Here is a 26,711-nt window from a genome sequence, read left to right as displayed (position 1 = left end):
GAATATATTGGATAATTAGAAGATTTTTACGAAAGGGTGAGAAATTTAATTTTTTGTTTCTTTCTCCTTTATTGGACGTAAGATTGATTTGGAAAAAAAATTGCTCGAGAGACTATCGCGTGATATTTATACGGTATATCGTAATGATGTTGTATCGTTTGCAAAATACCATTGAGAAAAGTAATTTAGAAGATAAAAATTGCACGTTGAAGATAAGAACGTCAGACTGGGAAATAAATGCAAACACAGCGCGAGACTCTGATCTAATCCCTTATCATCTTTGTTTGCTTATTATTGGATCTCGTTTCATTTCTGTAATAATTCGATAATTTTGTAACAGTATGGAAATTTTATTATAAATCTGCTGATTCGTTGAACGGTATTCATCCAGAGGAAATATTTATTTCGTACAGATTAATTTAAAAATTCAGATAGAACTGTCCGAAGAAAGAAGGAAAAGGATAGTTCGCGATGGTGGTAGATACCTTGCCAAGACGACGACGCCTCTGTCGTCGATGCCTGCAGCCGCAATGGCCGGCGCGATGCCTCCTCAACGGGTTTTTCCTGTCGCAGCCGCCGGCGTCGTCGTCACGGTCCATGTTAGCCCCCTTCTTTCGTGCTCCCTTCGACCCGTGGATTTTACATTTAATCGTACCGTGGACGTAGTCGATGTCCGACCTCGATCTCTCTTCCAACGACGACGAGGTTGCCGACCTCGTGGACAGGTACGGGTATTTTTCTATCCAGACCGGGTTGTTTCTGTAAAAGTTAGAAAGAAACGTGGCGAATTATGAAAATCGGCGACGTTATTTCTTGAATTGTTTCGTGTCTTAGCCTGCAAGTTACAAGCGAAAGCGCAATAAGTGCAGAACACGATGAATATTGTGACGAAATCATTCTATGTATTTGAGAAGAAATATTTTCTTTTTATTATTAATTTATTAAACGATATTACGTGTAATATTCTTTACTTTTTAAATTCCAGATCAGTCATAGATCGTAAATCAGATATTAAAATATATTATTATGTCGTTTCACACTGAACAACATTATATATGTTAAATCTTAAAATAATAATAATAATATCATGTAGTATAAAATCTACGACTATAAGGAAAAAGATTCGAAGGAAGACTACAACCATCCTTTATATTGGAAGGGTTAATTAACAAGAAAGCGCAGATGCTACGGAAGATCATTTACTTCCTTGTTTCGTTCGAGCAACGAACCTACCGGACGTACATGAAGTACGAGATGCTCGTAGTTGTAAAGGAGGAAATAGAAAAGTGTCAGTGAGATATTTGACAGATGATTGATTAATGAATAAAGAGGTTTGTTAAGTTACCATAAATTACTCGTTGCATGAAATCCGTGATTATTCTCATGTACTGAGATGTTTCGAATTTTTACATTCCGTAATTACTTCTTATAAAGAGTATACTCGTTAGAGTGTAAGAAATCATTCGTGAAGAGATTATCGTGTTTCAACGTGTACATGTCTGACGAGGAGTCAACTGAAGTTATTCTTAATTACGATTAATGTTCTTTGTCAGAAGTTTGAAGAGATGTTGATGAAGTCGACCATGCAATGGAAAATAAAACGTAAGAAAATCTTCTCTCAAAGACAGGTAGGTTGCACTGGCGTAGCGATTGTACGATCGAGTTTTCATACTAAATCTTATTCACAAACCGCGCGAAATCAAATTCGATAAAAAGGAAGAAATTCGATATCAAGAAAATTCTATGTACTCGCGATCGATGCATTAACGACGAGTACGCTGCGAGCGCTTATGCAAGTTCACGTTCTTGTAAAGATAAATCAAAGAACTAGACTCTGACTAGATATCATAGCCAGTAGTTTATTTGTAATATTCTATGTATTTTTGAATATCGTACAAATTTGTCTACTTTTAAACATAGTCATAAATGTATAGGCATTCGAGTTCTAACAGAGAAAACAAATGATAATTATTATTAAACTTATATTTCCTATGAAGCTAGAAATAAATGTTTCGAACTTGTAGTAAATAGAAATGGATGTAAGAGGTTAAGAACCACGCCTGATAACGAATTACGTTAAAACGATACTACGGCAAGATATAGGTATTATATAAAAATAAAACAGTTGAAAATTGTAATGTGATGTAACGTAATGTCTTACATATTCAGATAAACTTTTAGTGTAATTATTGATATAAGCTGGAAAGTAAATATGTTACCAGTGATGAAAGACACTGAGATTGGCACATATCGATACTTAATTATTAATAATTGATAAGTATAACAATTATCGATGTACTTCGTGCGGCGATAGACGTTTTATTTTCGTTGCTTCGTTTATAAAATACCGAACCTTTCAAATTCATTTATTTCGTTCGTAGGCTTAACATTCTCATTTTCTGGAATTTACGTACATATTTTTCGGTTCCCTTTCCTTATTTGCTTAAAATATGATTCACACAACACAAAATAATTCTTCTCGTGTTAAAGTGATAGATAATAATAGTCATGCGATGGTGTGTTACGTCACAAGCACAAACACGATAAAATAATAAGTAAAAAGTCGCACATTCGCTAGAAATTGTTAGTGCGTCCGTTAGTTTGCGATAGTTATCAATTAGTAGCGAGAAATTGAATGTTAAAGCTGGTGTAAAGTATCTAACGTCGCTCGATCACAGTGGAAAGTATCGCCTCGTTGTCCGAAGCTTTCTCTGCGAAGTCCAACCGTAGATTTACGAGCGTCAAAACCAAGAGTAATTGCTCTAACAGATTTAACAAATAAACCAGTTGGTCGGTAAACAATTTCAAATAAATTATAGAATTACATAATAAATATATTAGACAGAATTTTATCTAAACTACGGTTCACTCTGTATGAAATAAATTTCAGCCATCGAAATAGCGCCAAGCTGTCCTAAACTCCATCAAAGAAAATTCAACGTAAAAATCGAACTCTACCGAATAACCAAAGATGCGAGCAACTTCATTGCAATTTTGACAAACGAACCCAAAGCAACGTAACAATATCGATAAAAACATTGCGTTTCCATTAATAATCCTGTCATCGAGTAATTTCTCAAGCAGAACTTGTACCGTAACAGAATTAAAAGTGAATAACAAATTAATATCAATTAAATGGATTTTAGCTTGCAAATATAAATTACAATAGGGAACAGGAACGACGCGACGCGTTCTAAGATAGAAGATCTACGAATATTATATCCAAACTATTAAAAATGTAAAAACGACGGTTTAACAACCGCCCGGTCAACGGGTTGATCGAGGCGACAGCTGCATTTCGACTCATTGTCCTCGGCGGTTCACGTTTCGAAATAGTACTGGATTCGCGTGTACTCGTCACATTTGCGATAAACAATAGGCGCGAAATCGATGATCCAACTGCTTGAACGCTGCACGCATGCGCGTAAGATCTTCTGAGAAGAGTACGAGGGAGATGATATTGAAAAAGAATGAGAATAAAAAGGAGAAGAAGATTGTTTTATCGATCGTTGGAACAAGATAGACGAGAGAAAAAAGTGTAGATCGAGCGACGAAAGAGATAGCGCTCGATCGTCCTAGTACTTCGGACTAACCTTCCTGGCTGAGGCCACTCCACGCAACCGTGAACTTTAGGAAAAGCGACAGAGATTATCATGGAGCGGCTGATAATCGCCGCTCTCGAGCCTTCTGTCCTCGTCTCTCCCGGTTTCTCTGCGACAATTGAACCGGCCGGACCGGCTAATAACCACGGCTTCGCGAAGCCACCTACTATCGACGTGGTAAAGTCCACCGAGATGAATTCCCTTCTATCGTGAGGAACGAAAGAATAACAAGTAGCTGATTGGAAGCACAGCTCGCCGATGGCAGGCGGTTAAATAGGTGCTTTTCGCGATTCTCATCGTACTCGAGGCAATAACTGATGGAACGCCGATTACGAGCTACGAATTCTGCCTATGGGTGCTGCTCTCGTCTGTCGATCTTAATCTAGCGACAGAATACGTATTTTTCTGCATAAATTTTCGTCAAGGTGTATTCAAATCTTTGACGTGATCGAGGAATACGAATTGGGAGCCACGGAAGCTGCTTTCAGTGCCTCTAATACGTTTCGTTTATGGATTTTTTGGCAAATAAATTCTTAAGAGTATAATTTTAATAATAATTCTTGATGACAATTCGTTGAAGCTTTTGGAAGCAGAGAGAGAGAGAGTGTGTGTGTTACCTTGGATACTGCTTTGATCCATCGAGATTCAATTGGTAATCGAACAGATATCTTTTAAACGAATTTTTAAAAATATTTGCTAGTGATTCGAGATAATTCTTTGATCCGGGATGGTTCTTTAAAATAAAATTAAATAATGCAAATCGATTGAGTGCTTTGATTTGTCACACTTGAATTAGAAAGTGAATACACTTTTGTCTCGAGTTTTTGCTAATTTATAAGGATTTGGAATAACTTTCAGTGAAGAATAATATATTATATTCGTTCATATTGGTAACGAGTTACCATTGGAGTTCATATTGGATCGATGAACTGAATAGACGCTATCTGGATCGAGATTTCGACAGCTGAGCTAAATGTTTCAAAGATAAAGTTGAAACGTTGATCTGGCTTATCAAAGATCGATTTAATATATATATATCCGAGTTACGTTCCACGTAATTCATCGTGACATCGACGAAAATTAGAAACTCGGAATCGTAAAGTCGATTTCCATCGAAAAATATTGAACGTTGCTTTCTCTTGAATTCATCTCGTTGTACAAGACGATCTTTGCGAAAAACAACTTCCTTGTGTTATTAATAAATTGATAAACGAGCTCATCGAAAGAGAAATAAAACTGAAGCACGATATACGAATAAATAACAGAAGTAAAAGAAGAAATTGAGTCGCAGAAGCTATTTCGAACTTGGAATGTTAACGAGGTCGTTGGGAAATTAATCTCATGGCCGATAATTGCAGCCGAAATCACTGGAAAAAACCCAAGGCGAGTCGAAGGTTGGAGGTTGTTGCAAAAATCTTTGCATAATGGAATATTCAGACGTTGAACGGGTCAATTTAACAGTTAAATCGGCTAGATCCCGCGAAGTCGATGATTTCCGGCCAAGACAGGAAAGAAATTGATCGTCGCGTTGAATATTTAAACACGTCTGGCGAAGATTGGTCCTCAAGGCAAAGACGAGGTGTTATTGGAAATTATAACGTTATTGGAAAGGTTAACAAAGTCTGAGGTAAGCGACCATAATCGACAACAAGAATAACGTTCATCTTCTAATTTCGTTTCATCGATCCATCGATCAAACCGCGAGAAGATTTGCAAACGTCTCTTGAATTGAATTTTAATTTGGTCGAAAGAGGAAATTAACTGCGCCGTAGTAGACCGATTAAAGTTTCTAATGTTCAATTAACGTTTCAAACGCTTCGTAAACAAAGAAAAAAGCAAAAGATCGTAACTGAAAACTACTACCACTTCCGTGAAATACTTGATGGAAAACTAGACCGAGAAGAAAGCTTCGCGTCAAAGAAAGACGCACAGTTGTCAAAAACCATCTCTAAAAATGAATTCTTCGAAACCTCTCGTAACTATCAAACTTTTGATAATTCGTTCCGTTAAAACTCTAAAAATTACGAAAAATTTACTCGTGAAAAACTCGATCAACGATCGATCAACAAGGAATTTCCTCCCCAATAAATAACCATGGTGCAGAAGCGGCGCAACAAGGAAAATAGCGTGTACAAAGTTTCGTAGCTTAGAGTGTAGAAAAATACCAAAAGAAAAACAGGAGAAACTAACATCCACTCACACGGCGTCCACGGAACTGGACTTCTCCGGCTTGCAATATTGTTGCAGCTGGGTATAGGTGCACGTATGGTAGCAACACTCCTCCGCGAGTCCCGGGCCCACGGAATCCATAGGACTATCCTCGCTGCTGTAGGAAAACGGCTCGTTGTAACCTCGATCCTTGCACGCGAGGTACAGAGCGTCGCTGAGACTTTTCGAGCATAGCCTGAGCAAGGACCTCTTGTAAGGAGTGCTATTAACCGTGTCGAGGAGCGTGAGCAACATCAGGCCGACCAGGACTATCGTCCTCGCTCTGCTTCTTCCAAACATGGTGGTTTTCGCACGGCAACCGCTTCGTGGCATTGCGAACGATACAACTTTCGCTTCTTCGAAAAGACAGCTACGTGTAATTCCCCACTGGTAACCAGTCGAACGACACAGTGACGGATTATCGTCGTTCCTTTAATTCACGAAAGCTGCTCGAAAGGTATCGCGTTCACTGGTAAACACGACACGTGCCTTTGATCCGTCCACTCTTCGAACTGTACGAAACTTTTACAAATATTCTTCGGCCGATCGAATGTTCAAAGAGTTGCTCGATTCGGAGATTCTAAACTCGAAACGTGAATCTTCGGAGACGATGTGTTCCTGATACGGTGTACCGGTGGACTAGGTGTTCCAGGTGACCAGGATCGGTTTTATACGCGCACTTTTGCCGATCGTGGGGCTCGTTATCGGAGAACGTGCTCAACGTGGTCGTATCGTAAACGACGACGAAAAGAGAGGAAAAAGAGAGAAAGAGAGAGAAAAAGAGAAAGAGAGGGAGCGCGGTTCTCGTTCCCGAAGATGAGACCTCCGTTGGTACCGAGTTCCTCGGTGCCACTGGTACCGGCTAGCCTCGCCACGCGGTTCTTGTTCTAGATTTCACGGATTAGAGGAGTGGAACAATAAGGAGGCGCAGCTCGAAGGAGGGGAAAAGATCAGCGGAGGAGTAGGTGGCGGAGCGTCAAACGCGATCATAGAGAAGGGGGAGGTCACGTCGGACTGCTGGTGGTACGCGTCCTCGTGTATGCTTCATAGTAGATCGAGAGAAGGGGTCGATGGAGCGAGATCGCTCGATCTCTGTCACGTTTCTTTGCCCGGTACAGAGGAACCGAACGTGCTAGCCTAGTCATATTCTCCAGGTGATCTTGGCTATCTCTTACGTCCGTTGTTCAATTGAATGTACGACCGTAAAATACCAAGTTTATCACTGATTCGCGTGAAACTGTCATAGAACGTCTGTAGTGTTTTTAGTTCCTCGAGGTCATCCTCGATTTTTCATCAGATACCTGGAACACGTGTACGTACGATCTGTGCCAGGAGACGAAGGAATAAAGTAACCCGTGAGTAGATACGAAGGTTAAGGGAAGGAGCGTGATATTTTATGTTCGTTGATGCACCGATTCGAGTTTCATTCTACGATTAAACGAGGGAAAATCAAGATACCTTGTTAGGCTCCGTTAGGATCTGTCTTTGAAAAATAGCCGATGAGTCCACGAAGTTTTGTTAGTGTTTCGATATTCCATTATTATATTTCGTATTCTGTTCATACATCGATAGTCTAATATTTGTCGCAGACGAACATCACGAAATACAACGAAATCTTAGAAAAATAGTATTTATCTTCGTAAATTAGAAACGTAAATTCGTACGTTTTATCGTCCAAAGTCAAATAATGGCATCGATCGACGATGCGCCGAATTTCAAGATTATTTGCCTGACAAAGGTAGGAAACGTGATAAAATAGGAAACGTATCGTGTTCTTCTCTTGTAGTCTTTGTATGCGTTATAATTTAGAAAGAATGTGAATTGGTCAGTGGAAGACAAAGGGGTGGAGGTGGTCGCGGTTTGGTTAATCGCGCTGTATTTCGTCTCGAGTACGATAAATTCGATAAATACGTCCGCGTATTTTCGCGATACACGCCGAGGGGAAACAGGGGACGCTCGATCGACCTCCTACCCTCGTTTCTTTCCGACGATCGTACCAATTCCGATTATCGTCCAGCTACAGAGAGATTGTTCGACGTTTCTATTCATAGAAACCTCGTATGGGGGGTGCGAACAGCCGGGTAGATAACGACCGATGTTTCCACTCGAGATTTAGGAGGTGACGTTCCACTATGAACGCGATTCCTTCCATCGAACTAACTTTGATTAGGCGATACCGGTGAAATATTCGAATATTCGACAGGTTTTTCTGTTCGTTAGATGAGAATAAGGAACAGTCTTATTTTACGGTTTATCTGATCTACTCGAATTTCAATGGAGTTGTCTCGTACGATGGACGAGACTTTGTTCGTGTAGCAGTTCTGTGTATTCTTCTTCCCTTTGATCTTTGTCAAAGAGAATTTTCTAATATTTACTTTTATCCAGTTTAATCTTCGTTATGCGCTAACTAATACTTTGCTTACACAGTAACATTATGTATTTTTCTTTCGCTTAATCTTCGTTATATAGATCTTTCCATTCACCAAAATATGCAACTGTTTCGGTGCCGATTTTTATGGTTTACACAAACCTTCCTCGAATATGGTTCTCGCCATACGCAATAATATCGCATTGTAATATAAGTAAGTTCGGTTAAACTCAATATTTTCCTTTATTTAAGCAAGTTTACTTACGCCGCAATGTAATACTCTGCCGATACAGCAATTCCACAATTTTTGTTCTCTTTCTTTTGGTTTTTGTCGATTGGTAAAGACCTACAATCTAAAATAACGAGAACGTGATTGTAGATGGTATCGGCTTACGGGTCGTCAGCATTCGTATCGGTTTACTACCTCAAGAGTGTAATCGAAACGTGTCCGGGAAACTTTTTGTTCTTTAAGTAAAAAGTTGAACGTCTGTTTCGTTTATTTTAAGCTCGTCTTTCAATTTTTGTTGCAACTGTGAAAGATGGATTCAACGTTGGGGAAGTAAACTGATCGTTGGATGGATTCTAGTTATGATTTTTTTAATGTTCGTCTATTTCTGATCACTTTGCTGACTGGTTATGCAAACGGATGGTATTGTATTTATAAACAGACTCGTGTAACGGGTTTCGCAACATCGATACTTTGTCTATGTTTGTTGCATTACTGGTATTGCAGACAGGCCAGAATAGTACGGGCTATCAGTTTTACAGCTCCCATGGTTTCGACCTTGCAATATTTTCAGCTGCATTCTTAATCGTTCCGGAAGAATCTCATTTCGCAGAAGTAGCTGGAATAATAACTTACATGCAGACAACTTACACTTTACATTTTTCATTTTTTACGTTTGATACCATTGAATACTCCTATATTATCAACATTATCCAACAATTTCCTTTATCCTATCGCTAGAATATAACATTTTGTGTCATTAAACGAGAAAAACACGAAAATAAATGTGAAACTGGGCCGATGTTCTTCCAATGTGGTCTTCGTATCCTTCCTGACTAATAATTTTTCTATATGAAAATACGAAACTTCTCAACACAATCAAGATACATGGAATATGAATATGAAAGGAATAACATGTTATCGAGAATCAGATTGTGTTGTTCGAGTTTAATTTAAAAAAATGCGTCGAACGATACAAAAACGAAACAAAAGCTTTCTTACGATCTTTACGATTTTCAAACACGATAAAGACCATCGAATTCAGAATGAAATCAAACGAACTAAAGATCGTCGTATAAATCAACAAAATCATAATACAGTGAAACAAAGCGACAAATTTGAAACTGAACAAACAATAAATATGCGTAGCGTAACAGAAATTATCAAACAATCGTGCAGGAATCGGCTGTAAACATCGTTTGTAATACAATTCACCTAATCTTTCGTAGAATAAACCAAACTCACGTTACAAGCTTTCCCATCTAATCTTATTGTTTTCCAATAAGTATCAAATAATCCCGAATAATCAAGGAAAATCTCGAAATCTATCGTAAAGAAGAACCACGCGCTACAGTATCATATCTTAGTTTACAAGAAACCAAATTACTTCCCCGCTCGTATCAACAAGTACAAAAACAATGACGTGTCTTCCATCTTGGCGCGAATCGTTCGAGCGCAGCAAAAAATTGCCACGTGTAATTTCTGCGTGTGATTATAGGAACAAATTGTATACGTTGCACTGGAGAGTTGTTATTTTTGTACGTTCATTGATTATCGCGATTCTCCAGGCGCCATTGCGATTAGAGTACGCCACGTGTATCAATGTACTGTACGGTATAGTCAAGCCTCCGTCATCACGTGCATTCACACAGCTCGTGCATTCGAGCGATAATGATTTTCTCGTACGATAGTGATTTTCTCTGGCTCGTGATCGCGTTAAGGAATTCTTGAAATTCCTACGTAAGCGATTAAGGAGACGAGCAAGGTGAGACGCGTATCGTATGCCATATAGAGTACCGATCTATCGTATTAGCGAGGAAACAGGTAAGGATTTGCATAATTGTAAACTGATTCGTCGACGCAGGACATTCCTTCTTATCGTCGGCGCTTATCGCTCGGCACTGATACGCGATCGTCAAGTAACTTACTCGAACGGCTGTGCGACGATAACTTTAACGATATTGTATTATCGTAACTAACGCTAGAAATATCAGAGTCCCCACTTTTTTGGTATTTTGAAAGTTTTTGTACAGTTTCGTTATGGCTGTAATAAAAAATAACCGCAGAAGAAGAATCTCCTACTATTGTAAACGAGACATAGAGAAATATTTATTTTTTCTTTAGAGTCAGGGGTGTGTTGCGTGTCAGTGAAAATAATAATTGAACCACTTAGAAGGTGGAACGATCCACTCCACTTTGCGTAAGTTTCATAATTTCGCCCGATCGATGTTTTATCTTCGAAAAATAACGCTTGCAAAATTGTCACGTTTCTCTATTTTCTACTTTCCAATCTTGAACTTGATCAATCCTGATGTTAATCGTGATAAAAAAAAAAAACAGATTCGAAAGATTTATGGTTCCTTTTTCTTATTTTAGATGATTCTTCTCTTCTTTCTTTCTTTTTTCGAAAAGTAAAAGATTATGTCTCACTAGGATAATATTCTTGGGAACCTTAAAAAATTAATAAATACTTTGTGGCTTAAGTTGAAACGTATTAAACTCGACAAGGATTATAAATTAAGTAAACGTAGAATGATCAAAAGAGGAAAGATCGTAGATATCCGTGAATTATCAGAAGGGTTGTTACCTCTTGAGTAGCGATGGAATTTTTTTGATGAAGAAATCTTCAGAACCGGAGCAGATAATTTCTTTGGTAATGTAGATTGACGACGATTATGTGTGCGAAGTTTTTTAGCTCTTTCAAAACAGTCTGTCTGTCTGTCAATTTTATCACTAACAAGTAGATATTTTTATTACATTTGCTACGTTGGCGTTAATTTTTTTAATAGTACTTGGAAAGCACGAAAATAGCAGAATCACGTTAATAATGTACATTTTATTTATTCTTACTATTTTTACATCGAAATGTGTACGTTTTCCATAGATCGAAACTTTGAAATTTTTACATCATCGACGAAAGATACAGTATACTTCTTTCCGTCATTACGCGTGTCCCTTGAAATACTTCAAATTTGCCCTGAGAAGATTTTTCATAAAATCGTAAATAAGACAAATATTTAGGTGATCTCATTTAGCTGAGTCTCACTGTATACATGTACACAAGATAATAACATTTTTGCAGCGATACGTTATTTCTCTAATTAATAAGAATTTTCTAGAAGTTCTAAGAAACGTTTGCACATTTTAATTGAATCTTCCTTTTATCGGGAAGGATTTTTTATACGATCGTAATTAAGGCAAATATTTAGACGATCTAATTTAGCTGAGACACCCTGTATACATATGTAAGAGATAATAACATTTTTACAGCGATATGTTATTTCTTTAATTAATATGAATTTTCCAGAAATTCTAAGAAACGTTTGCATATTTTAATTGAATCTTCCTTTTATCTTGTTATTCTAGTTGAATTTTCATTGGTAAAAATTGCCAAGAAAATATCCACTCGAGTCACCCTTATTATCCACCATCTTTCGCTTCATTTACTCTTGAAAACATCCATCGACATCCTCGTACTTGTGAAAATTCAATCTAAACGGTGTAATACAGCCATTTATTCTACCTCTTATTACAGTTATCGTCTCTTAAAAATAACTGTGACGGTTATTCAACGCTCTTCGAGCGGAGTCAGCAGGAGCCAGGAATGGAAACTCCACGTAGAAGACATCGTTGATATCAAAGCCACCAGAGATATTTTCTTCTTCCGTAGAAATTTCGGAAAGTTGCAGACGTTCTCAGGTTTTGGTGTTTCTAATGATTTCTTGTAATAAACTTTACTAATAAACGCTCGCCTTCGTTATGTATTTTTTCCATTTTATACCTTGCATCTTCGTTTCTTTGGTAGAAATTGTATTTTAATATTTCAATAACCTACATTGTGACTTCGGAAAGGAAAAATTTGTTACTTTACTCGACTTTTACTGATTTATTAAACAAAAGATTTCGATAAACTACTTTACAGTGGAAATTAAAAATTTCTTAGAGCGAATGAATCGTCTGTCCCTGGAACTCCTTACTTTCGATTTTCTTCAAACTTTCAATCTCCTTCGATAAAAGCAATCAATTTTCTGTAAAGTAAAAAGTAAAAAGATGTTTCGTTCGAACATGGTGACAATTCTTCAAAATTTCATTCAGCGTGTTCTAAAACTGCAGATATTTGGAGACACACAGTGTGTTGGAGACAAATTAATCAAATTATGTAGACAGTGCTCGTTAAAAGAAGCAAACATGTCTTAACGGACATGGGTCAAAAAACTATTCGTTTCGTAGTTACGAGATGTTTTTGTTAGTAAGAGACTATCTCTACAATGTATGTTCGATATGTCCGCGGTTGATTTCAACACACATTTCGATACGTTTTCTCATGGAGAATTAGTTTTTTCATAGAGTTTGCGAAGCAACTGAATTACTATTCACTATAGCTTTTAGATGTCACCACAGATGAGAGACTCAAATGGGGTGAACAAGACGACCATGTCACAGGCCACCACGTTCGCGTCACGTTTCGCGAATCGTTGCGTGTAAATTCTACTTGAAGTAGAGAACGTTTCGTAAGTCCGAAACAAACGATTTTTCGACTCGTGTTTGTCAAGACTTTACCGCTAATTTTGACGAGTACTACACGTTTCCAAAAGTTCGTCCTCGACTTTTATTTTAAAACAATTTATACAATCGGGAAGAAAAGTAAGCGGACAGGTGGTGGAGCTATCGAACTGACACTAGCGTTATACAAGCGGGAACGAGATGATTCCTTAGGCAAAAATAAGAAGATATTTTCCTCGGAGGCACGATTTCCGATAAATTCGGGTTTGAAAATTTATCACGTATACTCGAACGTACCTAATTATCGACTAGATACAAGTGAACGATCTATCCGACGTCATTCTATATGGGAAAATAAGTAAAAAATGTGCAATACAATTTTGCCTGTATATTAAAGTTTTATCTGTTACATGTCTCGCAGTACATAGATCGTGCAGCGAATAATTCAAATTAATATTTACATTTTTGCGTAAACAAGCTGTATTTGGAAAAACATCGTCTATTTATCTATTTTCACCAAGTGTGCACTTATTTTTGACGCCAACTGTACCTTTGCACTGCCGTATCTGTGCACTCTGTAGGTTTTCGCATGCTGAATTTTGTCAAAGATACATAAACGTATAATACAATAGCAATCTACCAATCAATAATAACACTGTCGGCCAGACTACACAACGTTGCATAATCGTGTTTAGACTTCGGTCTGCCCCCCCGTGGAACCCATGGGCAACGGGGTTAAGTTCGCCCGCTCTTCGACGGTATCGTTTCGCTGTCCATCATTTCCAGCTATCTGTTTTCTACTGGCTCGATTTTTCCCTAAGAAATGCTAGACCGGCGGCGTCGCGGAAACGCGGTCGTGCAGCTGTGCCGAATCTAGGTCCGATTCGATTGAGAATCACGTGCACATGCTGTTGACTGCACTTTGAAATCGGGGCTGCGTGGCTCGCGGGGGAGGGCGATAAAGCTTACACGCGCCTCCGCGTTCAGATTCGTTCGAACGAGGACGAGCCGAGGTTCGGTTTGTGTATGCATCGATCACGAACGAGTACGTATTATGTATCTCGGCGATAGTTTTTTGACACGTGCGAATTGTTACGCGCGAGACAGATTCGCGAAACGTCTTTGGAATTTCGGGCTGATCAGGCGTTGGGTTATACTACTGATATCGGCGCGACACGTGCGGATCATTCTACGTATTTCGTTTTCTTCGATGTTTGCTTGAAAAACTATGTATGCGATGTATGCAATATACCGAGTAATAAATATATAATATACAGAGAATTAACACGGTATCGATATACACAGTGTACTCGGGATATTACAGGGTGTTTGTTTCTCGTAAAGTGGAAAACTGTACCAGTCGTTTTATCGAATCGTGTTTGTTCAGAAAGCGATATTTATTTTTAAAAGAACATGTAATGTACGATTTAGTGTACAGTATTGGTATACGGGGTGTCTCAGTCCTTCTTTTAATACAGTGCTATGGTATTTTACGAGCGAAAATGAATGGATCTTAATCGTTTAGCGATAATCAATGCTTGTTTGTAAGAAATACAAAATGTAACCCGTGTTTATAGTTATGATAAGGATTATAATGTTCGCGGTCTAATGTAGATGTAATAAGAGCGAATAATTAATTTACATTCGGATATTGTAATTTTGTATATGTATATGCAATATTGTTTATATAAATAAATAAAGGCTTATATTTATATTACAATTCCTCTTCCTCGCTCTTGTATTTCGAATCTTGAATCAAAATAGTGGTTAAAGTAAAAAATTAATAGTTGCAGGTTTGCTACTTCTAATGAATATAAAATCTCAGAAGAAAATGTTGCAGAGAGCTGTACGGTTATTCCATAATTTGATTTACGACCTCGCTATATCGTGGCCGTATTATACAATGAATTATTACAATAATTGTCTATGAATGAATCGCGTGCATGTGATGCGCGCTGTTTGATAGCTTCGTTTGAACTATGTTTTCATCTTGAGTACTTCGAGTCTAATGGAAAATGTGTCTTAAAACAGCGGAGCAGAATATACAGCGTGCTTTATAATCATTTTACATGCAAATGAATTCTAAATTCTACATTGTAGATATTTTTAAAAGGATCTAAAATTACGCATTACGCATATCGTAGATGGATTCCGTGAATCCTGTATCGTAGATATCGTAAATAAATTCTAAATTGCAAATGGCTCGTAAATTCTACGTTGTAGATATCGTAGATGCATTCGAACGTGTAAGTAAATTCCAAGTTTATATGGTTAGAGTAAATTGTAGAAAGCTTGGATTTACCACGTCTGACAAAGACGATTGGGTCTGAAACGAGACTTGAAATAAGCTAGGACTCGAATAAGATGTTAAAATAATCGGACTTGGAATATAGTTCGAGCGTTTTATTATTTGAAACGTCCGATCGATCGAAGTGATTGTAATTTAATTAATCCTTTGTGCTATGATTTGAAGACGTCAGAATTATATAACGATGAAATATGAGAATCGAGATGTAAAAATTGAGAAAGATTGACAGATCGTGATATTCCGATTTGCTGACTTGTCTGGGCTCCTTGATTGATTATTAATGTAAATATTTTGCGCATATCGAACTTCCATGCTTTATATTGTAGTTCTGATAAACTTTGATTTAGAGCAGTGAAGGTCAATCAAAACAGCAACCGGTTTATACTACTTACTTTGCACTTGGCATATGGAATATTCTTAGTTTTCATCTCCCACATGTTTTGCAAAATCGTTAAAATTATCTATGATTTCATTAATTAACGATAACGTTGTTATTGCAAGTATTCTGCAAATAGCTTTTGTTCAAATTTGTATGGAAATCAACAATTGTAAATTGCTCGAATCAGGATCAATCTCTTTTCTTGACCGTTGCCTTCTTCTCATCTTAGTTTCTACACTTCTTCTTATTCTTCGTTATATTTATACATATGATTATAACACGCTAAGAAACATCTATTAGTCTCGTTACAGTGTTAATTAACTTTTAAACGCGCATAAAAAAAAAAATTACAAAATATAATGAGAATTGTAATCGTGAAAATACATTCGATGAATAGCAATCGTCAAACTGCGGATCTTTATGCAAACATAAGAACTTTGAAAGTGTCAAATTGCACAGAATGCGCGTAATATGAAGAAATATATAAAATATACAAAGAAGATATACAGTGCTTTCTGTAACATACGGTAGATAAAATAATTTTCTATCGGGATTCTAGTTCTTGAATAACACAAAATAAGAAAAATATGAATTTGCGTAAAAATTCGTATTCTGTTAGTCACAGTGCGTGGAAAGTAGTCGGAGTTGCGCGGAAACTAGACCGGCGAAGTTTGTATAGCGACGAATGATATTTCTTCGTTAGAGTTGCGAGGATCGAAGGAAACGTCGATGAAACAGAGTGGAGGGATCAGTGGCTAACGTTTGTGCACGATAATACCGAGTCAATTGTTATTTCCTCGATCGTCATATCGGTTCCAGGTCGTACACGAGCCGACCTTAGACCTCGCGGCACGCGTCTTGCTTCTCTTCTACCTCTTCCGTCAGCCGTCTTCCTTCATAATATCTAATGAAATTGACCTTTCGTCTTGGAAATATAGTATTAGGTTATTCGATAAATTCGTAGCGAAGCTTGAGCAGAAATCGAAAAAAGTGTATTATAGTTCATGAAATTCATAAAACGGGACCTACTATCGTTCTTAATATTTAACAGCGAAGAAAGATGGTGTTTGACCGAACAATTTAAATAAATCGAGGGCAATCGTCGTAAAACTTCTAGAAGTTGATAAATTTGGAGAATTATCGATTTCATATTGATTTTGGTATTTTCCAAGGTCTGGATTATTGTTCGACGAACCTTGTACTTGTTTACAATTCTTCCAATCGTATTGCGTCCCATTTCCCGCTGATATTTTTCACATTCTCTGGATCAAGGCCGAACAAGTCGAGACGCAAAAAAAGTAAGTATAACTAGAAAAGAACTTCATCGAAGGGGAAGTAAACATGTTGGTTGGTGAGTTTTCTCGACAAACCGGAATCTTCAGCTGTGTCTGTTGTTCCTCTGCAGTCACCGGCAACATTTCGTACACGCATGCAATTTCTCGCGAAATTATACGTTTCAGCTGAATCTTTGTAGACAGATATTTCCGACAGCTATGGAAGTGGTGTTTGCAACAGAACAATTCTTATTCGATCCACAAGAAGTTAGAAATTCTAGAAAGCTTCGAAATCAACAAGCTTCATCGCCACTATTTATTTTCATCGCTCCGTTGTTAGTTCGCCCTTTCTTCTTAGCTGTTCCAACTGCACTTCTCCAAAAAAAAAAAAGAAAACTATGTAATTAACCAAATCACGTATGTCTCGTTGGCACGAAGAATACAAATTCATGATAATACGACGAAAACTCTATTTACAAAGCAACTGAATCCTACAATCTACAAAATAGCTAAACTCGAAACTCGGTTTGTTCGCTTTACAAGACAGTGAAGATAGAACGACTAAGAATTCAAGCGGCGAAATGCCGATGAAACCTAACGAAATTAATTTCCGCATAATCAAAAGTTCAAACAGACGATTCTCCTGTGCGCACAGCGTTCTCGTAGAAGCACTCCCCGATGTAATAAAGTCGTAACGCGTGCAATAAACGCGCACTGCAACGCGAGCCGACGATCTAAGTTGAATATGTAGGGTAAACTTGGAAGAAATCATTCGGAAGATCGGCTGTGTTGGCTACAACGAACGCACAGTAAGTAAGAACGTTCGTAATCGAAATGCTTTGCCGATGATACTCGCCATGATGACGCTCGTGATCGTAATACAAAACTCGCGAACCATCGTCAGCGACCTGTCAGCACGTCCTCGCTCACACGTGTCGCACATCATTGACGTAACTCGCGATACACGGAATACGGTAAATTGGCTTACGATGGAAATCGGCGAATTTTGTTTTTAAAACAAGAATGGAATACCAAGGTGGGTACGTGTAAGAAAACATTTTAATAGCTTGTCATTTCCTGTTTTCGGACACGTACGTATTTTCAAATACGAGGGAGGCTGGTGAAAATTTGGAATATTGAAAAGTTTAAACATGAAGTTTCGACACGCTTTATTTAATTAGATAGAAGATGTTCACGAATCTTTGGTAAATAGAGATATAGAGAAACGATAAGTGGTATAGAATCTGCAAAGGTGTATATAAAATATGCTAAGCATAGCGTTCGTTGTAACATTTTTACGTTTGCGAACATCAAACTCAACTTGTTTAATTATGTTTATAAAGACACGGATTTGTACGACCATCTGTAGTCTATCTACCCGTAATTAGATAATTATAAAGCAAACTTCTTAATTCACGTTGGTACAATGTTAAAGATCGAAGAAATAATTCTCTACCCTAAACTCAGAGTGTTAAAATTTGCAAGCCTATAAAGCAAGATTTTTGAATGAATCTTTTTAATTAATTACAATTCCTTTAGCCACGGAAATCTATGTAATCTAATCTAGGTGTTCTTACTTACGAAATACATCCAATGTCAAGTGGAAAAAAGAATTTGAAATTCGAAAGAAAGGAAATATTTTAGTGGTAAAAGTTTAAAGAGTTAAAGAAATTCAAGACATCGAAGAATCACGATACTCTAATTACACCGTCAGATATAGAACAAGGATCAAAATGCAAAATTCCAAAGAAACGAAAGCAAAGGGATCGAAGGAACGAATAGATGGTATTTTCGTGTATTTCGTCAAACGAGCAACGAGGACACGATTCAGCCATACACTACTATAATATTATTTCTTTATTTAGGAGGGCAGTCACGGTGAACCAGAGCGAGCACCTAACACGCAGCATTTACGATAGGCCAGACTCAATAGGTTAATAGTAGGGTTTACACTAATCGAATGGGACGGAACTCGAGCGAACCGAGAGCAGAGTGAGTGGCGAAAATAATTCAGCTTAGTGATCTAATTCACCTATTGCCTCGTTCGGTCCTGGTTAAACGATGAAACATGATTGTGCCTCTGGCTGAACAGTAATTGGCATAATTGTTTCCCAACTGACTCGACATTTACAAGATTCTTTCTCAACTTGAACAATTATTCGACAAAGATATCGAATATTTTCTTCAAAAATCTTCCAATCCATCCTTAACGTAATCGTTTCCCAAATGTCTAAAAATTTCAAAGATTCTTTCACAAGTCGAGGAATCGTTCACGAATTAATCGAATCGATAAAAATTCAAGATATTTTCTCTGAAAATATTTTAAATCATAATTGATATAATCGGAACATAACATAATCCGAAATGTTTCAACATTCGAAAGATCCTTTCCTAATTTAGAGAATTATTTACAAATTATTCGATAAAAGTATGAAATATTATGTTAACGAATTTTCGAAAAGAAATATAATCTTTTTAAGCGTGATTTGATCGTGTTATCGTTTTTTCGGTCTAATCATCCGACAGAGTGATATTTCATTGAGTTAGACTCGTATTAACCTAGTGCACTGTTATTGCACAGTAACTCTATCTAATTCAGCTGATCGTTAGTCTCAATGCACGCGCTGGAATAATTTTCTGGCTGACACCAGGCCAAATTGCAATTGTCCGCCGTCGCTGCGCCTTTAATCGATGAATTTAAGAACAAGTGGCCCGGTTCTCGTTTCCATTTCGATCATAAATCATTCGCTCCTTAACCCTTCGAATTAGACTCTATAATTTATTGGCACCGATCCGTCTGCTCAACGTGTCCTCCAGTTGATTATTAAGAACGGTTAAACTTCGAATAATCGCAGAATTGAACTCTTGCGATTCCATTTCTTAATTTCGTGCTCTGTGTGTGTAGAACAAAATTACATTTACGAATTGAAAACGAGTGTCTAACATTCGATACTATTATTTTTAAGATCCCATTTATCTTGTTTCCCATTTAATTTAGCAATTTTACACTTTCGAAATTCCTATAAATGGATGGAAATCCATAGTCTACTAATTAGCAAAAGTAAGATGCAGTAATTCAAACGATTCTTTATATGCGGTTCAACTGCACAGTTGAACTAATCTACAGCTGAACGATCTAAGCTTCCTGAATTGACTCGTTGGACGGATGCGTGCATTATGCAGAGGATGGTGGGGGAGGGTGCGTTGCTAGAAAGAGCCGCGAAAGAGACACGTGGAAGAAGTAGGTCTCCGCCAGTGTTCGTCGAGGATCATCCTAATCTGTGTTACCATCCGTACTTACCTCATTGTCGTTGACTGATCATGCACCTTGCTCATGCACATCGCCCCCCGCAGTGTTGCAAGGCATTAGTGCACGCGGCCTGACCTCTGGCCAAGCTATCGTCGTCGGCCGACTGACGTTGCTCCTCTGCACGATTGACACACAACGTTATCGTGATTATCGTTAATAAGTGGCAGACACGCAAATCTACCGAGCAAATTTTGTCACCAGGACCTGACTCATTCTTGTCCGTCTTTTTTTCAGGCTGCGCCGAAATAATCGGTCGCGACACCTCAGACGTGGGGTCTTCGTAGGTCTTTGGTTTCTTAACCCCCGGTCAGCTGTATGATTAGGTCGTTTCAGAGTCGACTGTGGTGAATGAATTAAGAGAATACAGTTTTAGACCATACAGTGACTATGAAACTTATCGGAACATTACCCTTAGCTTCCAACGAAGCTTTCGTTTTTTCTAATCGGAGTCTGCACATTTCATTTTCACAGCAGATTTTTGCGCTCTTACTTTTTAGGATACTACCAAGTGAGCCACGCAAAACGGTTAAGGAAGATCTTATTATTTTCTATGTTCTCGCTGGTATTCTCTTTGCAGAAAGATAAATGTTTCTTATATTTTGAATCATCTTTGTCTCTCTATCGATTCAAGTACCGATATTAACGAACATATTACCAAATTTATGCTATAAAACACGATCTTAAGGCTTCGGAAAAATCTACAAAAATTATCACTGATAACGTTTTTATATCAATCCCCGACGAAAGGAGAAAAAGGAATATCCATAGCGAAGGTGAGGAGCAGACGAAGATCAAAGGCAGAGTTTCTGTCGATCGCCACAGGAGACACGACGATAATTGCTCGTTATCTATTTAGAAGATTACATTTACCGTTGTCTCGTCTCGTTTCTCTATTTGCTAACGATTCTATATACGATCAAGGAATTTCTCGACGAGGAGCCGATACAAATTGTCTAGGGGAGCAGCGTGCGAACACCCGAGTATAAAAATACAATTATGGATGCAATCTGTCGATAGTTGTTTTGCTGATTTACGCCGTCGAGGTCCAAGTTCAGACGCCACGATCGACCTGGCTGTGTCGATGGAACGAAGTGGTGTCGACGACACCCTTATCGGTATACCGGTCGGAAAACTTTCACGTTGCATAGCATCTGCTCGCTATGTCGATAGACACATACACTGATTCACGAAAATGCTCCAACACTTGTCATAGAAAAGTTTTATGTCCATATCGTGTGTGTTATATAAAACATTTCGAGATTTCATTAGCACAGTAGTGAAAGTCGGATTTTCACGCACTTGCGGGAAATCGGAAGATACAAAAATACACAGGTCGCGGATAACATGCGAAAATATGCCGAATATCTAAAATATGCAGTAATATATGTATATTACTCGTTGTAATATTTAACAAGTAACGCAATTTACATGGATATCATTCTTTAAATTTGTAAAGATACGAGGCTGTATAAACGTTTCCCAGTCTGATCACGATTATGAACTGACGACAAACTAACTACAAATCTGGCACAAACCACTTTGAAGATACATGCGTCGGTGATTATGAAATAAAGATGGCATGCAAAGTCACTAACAGTGATTTATCACAGTGATCGCAGAATCCCGATCACGGTCGTGACGAACTTCATTCGCCAGTGTGATCGTACTTTTTTTTATCTCGAGCGAATTCGCTCCATGCGATCGTAATTCTTCGTTTCGATCGAATTTTTTTTTTTTTTTTTTTTCTAATAAAGTACTTCGATGCAGCTTGCATAAAAATATCAGCATATAACGTACATTTATTTTGTCTAATATTAAAAATAAGAGACAATTCAATTTTCATTTCTTTGTCTTACATCGGTATCTTAAAGAGTAAAATACTAATTCTTCCTCTCGATTTCGAACGAACGTGATCGAATATCACTCGCGATTCACGAGTAGCAATTCGCACCATCTCCGTTATGAAAGCGATTTTGCGCTGCGTCTATTTATATTAGAATCATCTGAAATCATCATTGCAAAGTAGTAGAAATTGAATTGTTAGATTAAGTTGGTTGGGTTAGGTTAGGGTTAAGGTTAGAGTTAGGGTTAAGAATTGTAGGATCGAGTTGGTTGTCGCGTCGTTAAACAGAATTTCGTTCGCGCGTTAAACGCGAGGCTTTAAAAATATCTCGAAACGAGAAATGCGTGACTTGGACCACTTTCGTAATCATCGGCACATATATAGAAATAACAAGATATTTGGCACAAGTATATGTATATTTTGTGGAGATCGCAAAAATATTTAACTAATCAGTTATCCATTTAAACCTCGATGTTCGATGAGACCATATTTGGCACTTACAATATACTTCAAATAACTACTCATGGTGTATACTAACTTTTTATTAAATATATGTATTTTTGCAATAAATATCTCGTAATTTGTACGCATCTTCAAACTGGTTTCAAATTATACCGATATAATCATGACAGACGTGTCTCGTTAAAGTGTTAATGGAATTACAAAATAATCGAGCATCTGTAATTTATATTTTTCAATAATGTTGCGTTTTTACGCGTTTACGTTCAATTAAGTTTCGATGCTTGGTCCTTAACGAGTCGGTGATCTCAAGCCTGCTGAATACGCCGAGTTGAACCTAAACAGCGCTTGACCGAGAAAACATTGGTTACACAATTGCCGTAACCGGTTCGTAGAAAACACACCCTGAACGTTGCTCCGTGGAACACGCGCCTCTCGCGTGTAATTACACGCGTTATGCAATTCCACTCGAATTTTTTGTCCGACTAATCTGTGAAATGCATCGATGAAAGCCACGGGACCTTTCTTTACAAATCGCATTGACATCAAAATAACATAAATATAAAATCGGCTACTCGATGGACCTATTTATATTTACACGATTTGGTATATTAAAAGCGAACACAGTGGTTTCTAGGGTCAAAACGGTTCATGGGCCAATATCCACCGAAAATAGAAGAAACGTTTCGTAATGCGTGTTTTAACGCGAACCTAAGCTCATAATAGAATTTCCAGTTACCACGAAGTACTATACGACTCAAATTTTTGTATCCTTAAGCTGTTCGCGCTTCCTATGGCCCGGCTATTAATAATTTCACAGCTAAGCCTAACATTTCTAACATAAGCAGACCAGCATTCGTCAAAAGTAAAGGAAAACAAAATAAATGTTTTAATAAAACTTTCGTTTTCTACCAAGTTCCATCAAACTCGAGTTTGCCGTCTTTAAACCATCGGCTTATCTTTTTCGCAGAATCTTCTCAGCACTGATTTGCGTTATTCCAGAAGAAGGTCTAACTGGATGTTAGAATTTCAGAAAAGAGACCTATTCTTACTTAGCCGAAGCGAGCATTCACCGAAAATAGAAGAAACGTGTTTCAATGAAATCTCGATCGACCGCCGCCAGTTCCGTCAGAATCGAGCATCGGCCTCGCTCGGCTCTTCCTCCTTATCAATCGAAGCTTTTTCCGCGCCAGCCGACTAAATATTCGGAATATTACGCTGTTCTCATCCGCTTCTCGTTCTGTTATTGTTCTATATTTAAACATGAAACTTTACCCCTCGGCAGCCAGTGCAACAATTATTATATACATAAAAGACGCGCTCATACGTAATGGCCGTTCTCGCGGACAAACACGAGAGATATTCAATAAGGTGCATGACACATCCAAGCTTTGCTCTCTCCCTTGGTGAAAACAGAGACAGAGATAGAGAACGGAACGGAACGGGCCGCGCTATCTTGGACATTCACATCGGTTCAGAGGTCAATCAATTGGAAATGAGAGATGGCGAGAAAAAGGTTGGCGAAGAAGGCGAGAGTGTGGTCGCGAGCGTTGGAAATCGGCCGTTAATGGTCAGCTGCGTTATAATTGAAACCGGCGGTCTTTATTGTCGCAATTATTCTCGCACGGGTAATGGACTTTTTTACGAGACGCACGGGAGAAATTTGTTGGTACACGGGAGGCACGCTGGTCGACGATCCTTCCCCTATCGTCCGATGAAATTCGTACGAGGTCACGGAGAATATCCGAGGAAACGCGTGGAATTAGAATCACATCGATGGTTCGTCGTTTCTGTGAAAATGGGTTTGTCCATCGTTCGCAGGTTCAACATATAAAATCGTAAATCGTAAACTTCTCTTGCCTATTTTCTAAGATCACCCACCGTAGGATTATTCGAGCCATATTCTCGTTTTTTATATTTCTTCGTCGCTGAATCTAAAGCACAGAATATCTTCTCATTCTCTAGCTATCGTATCAAAGACTAGCGGTGTCGCGTAATGTACAAAGCAAGATTGAATTTTAAAACGTCGAAGCTCAAGTGACTCGAACAAATAATTACGAACGAGAATAAATAATTTACCTTACGTGGTAACGTGATCGAAGCCAGAGAGATTCCATGACTCGAACAAGAAAATCAAAAATAATAAAATAACGTTGGAGGTTTCATCTTCCAGACAATCGAGTTACATAACTTGTCGAGTATACGTAAATTTGTCTGATCATAACTAGATAGAGTCATAGAAATGTTGGAAACGCTTCGTTAAAATAACTGGATTTATGTATGAGCTGTTGGTGAACCTTAATTGGGTTAAATTTGAGTAATCTGCGGGACGCACGCGGAACTTTAAACTGGTTGCTTGAGTTAATATCAAGAAATTAACCTTTCCGCTGCAGAAGCCTCTGCCAAGAAGCAATCATGCGGCATGAATGTACTTACGAGGTATACGTGCGTTGGTAATTTTGTTTGAGACCATCATCTTGTGATCGCATTGTCGGATCTTCTTCGCGGAGCAAAGATTTACCTACGATTAATAAAAAATCTATTAAAAATCCTCTTTCCCTCGTTATCTCGTAAATTATAGCACAAATTAGAAGTTGGATTATTAAATAATATCGTACAACCTACATGATATATTCATAAAAAGTATCCGTAAGTCTGCGAATACTTTCATAAGCCACTATAATCTTTATGCACCTTTTCTCTATTTTTTAAAATAAATAGATCGTTTATTTTTTAGGTGGTGCAGGTCCATTCGTGACTCTGAAAAAAACACACTGGTCTAGTTAATTTAAAAGAAAACAATTATATAAACGTAACGTAAATGATAAAAGTATATTCGCATAATGAATTTACGCTTATTTAAACATATAGAGAAACGGACAAACTACGTAGAAACGCGAACACCTCGATATTTCGAAACAAAGGAAAACACCATTTCCGAAATAAACGATCCATAATGCCTCTTGAGAAATATTGTTTGAGAGTAAGCGTTACTGCCACACCGCATTTCCACCGAATCGTGTTTCGGCAAGGCTGTTTAATATTTCCACGAAACAGTATCTATCATAGGACCACCCAGTAACGAGACATTATTTTCCTAACACTCTCTTGTTCGTCACAGCATTAATTTACGAGCTTGTAAATTCCGACTTCACGACCGCTTTGAAAGCAGTTGCGACGCGACGCCTCTATAAAGAGTTTATTTCCGGTTCTTTTATGAGAGAATCGCTGCGATGCATAATTAACTGAAATCGCGTGCGTCCTCCGTCGTTCCAGCAATTACATTTCTCGAAATTAACGATCCGTTGCTCGTCCTACTAATAATTCATCGATCGGGCCAGGGTAATACGATCGATCGATCGACCAATCTGTTGACCGAATCCTTGTATTCACAGAAATATTTTTGTGAATGACTACGTTATCTGATTTATGATTTGTAGCTCGGTTGCAAGTGAGGAAACGTAGCTGCCAATGACTCGAGATATTCAACTAAAGGTCAGTTTACAATATTTTAGACTTCCATGGGGTTTGGTGAAAAACAAGAAATAAACATCAGGCTGAAATACAACAGGGGTCACGAAATACGATTGACCCCAGAAATTATGGGCGCATAATTGGATCCCTTTAGGCTCCGAAGATACGTGCGTGTGGCCAGATAACGGTATCCCACTAAAGCAGAAAAACCATAAGGTTACTCAAAATATTGATCAAAGTTGGTCTATCTGGAAAATAAATAACTTGTTTTCTATTGAAATCGATATTACCGGAATGTAACTTTTTTTTCGTTACCATTTTTTCGTACAATATGTATTATCGAGGCGTTTGATCATATTTACGAACCCTTTCTTTTACAAAAGTTTATTGATAAATTACAATTTTGCAAAGTACACGAATATTTCTCGCGCGCTTTCCCACACTTTCTACGTTATCGATTTACAATACTCGATCAACCGATATTACCGATTTAATCACATCGTTTGGTCAGATTTTAATTTTCACCTTCGTTTTGTAAACCTGTTACGTATAACGTAGCTAATAATTCTACTGCGCACGAATTTTTGAACGTCCTGGCTTATTAATACTACGAATAATAGACTCTTTAAATACTTTTACGATCTCTGCGACATACACTGCCACCAAATATTATCTCGTAGCTTCTATGTACATTTTCACGATATAATCGTAATCGAATCTATGCGATCGGGTCTTATTGCGGCGCTAATGAGACCTC

At 37.9% G+C, this 26,711-nt stretch overlaps 1 protein-coding gene across 2 annotated transcripts in view; it reads right to left on the bottom strand.

Annotated features, from left to right (window-relative positions):
• LOC139993807 (uncharacterized) overlaps window positions 1-26,711 on the bottom strand; it is a 32,843-nt gene that overhangs the window by 3,860 nt on the left and 2,272 nt on the right. The window contains exons 3-6 of one of the 2 annotated variants that reach the window (XM_072015877.1): window positions 25,106-25,240; window positions 24,917-25,001; window positions 5,803-7,111; window positions 486-759 (exon numbers count right to left, since the gene is read on the bottom strand). In XM_072015877.1, the coding sequence (XP_071871978.1) occupies window positions 486-759; window positions 5,803-6,143 (615 nt within the window). In that variant the 5' untranslated portion in view covers window positions 6,144-7,111; window positions 24,917-25,001; window positions 25,106-25,240. The remainder of the gene's footprint in view (window positions 1-485; window positions 760-5,802; window positions 7,112-24,916; window positions 25,002-25,105; window positions 25,241-26,711) is intronic. The other variant, XM_072015878.1, reaches the window with a different exon arrangement.

The sequence above is a fragment of the Bombus fervidus genome, chromosome 13, assembly GCF_041682495.2.
Source record: "Bombus fervidus isolate BK054 chromosome 13, iyBomFerv1, whole genome shotgun sequence".
Lineage (NCBI taxonomy): Eukaryota > Metazoa > Arthropoda > Insecta > Hymenoptera > Apidae > Bombus > Bombus fervidus.
Note: the sequence above shows the minus strand (reverse complement) of the source record. Positions and strands in the feature narration are given on the sequence as shown.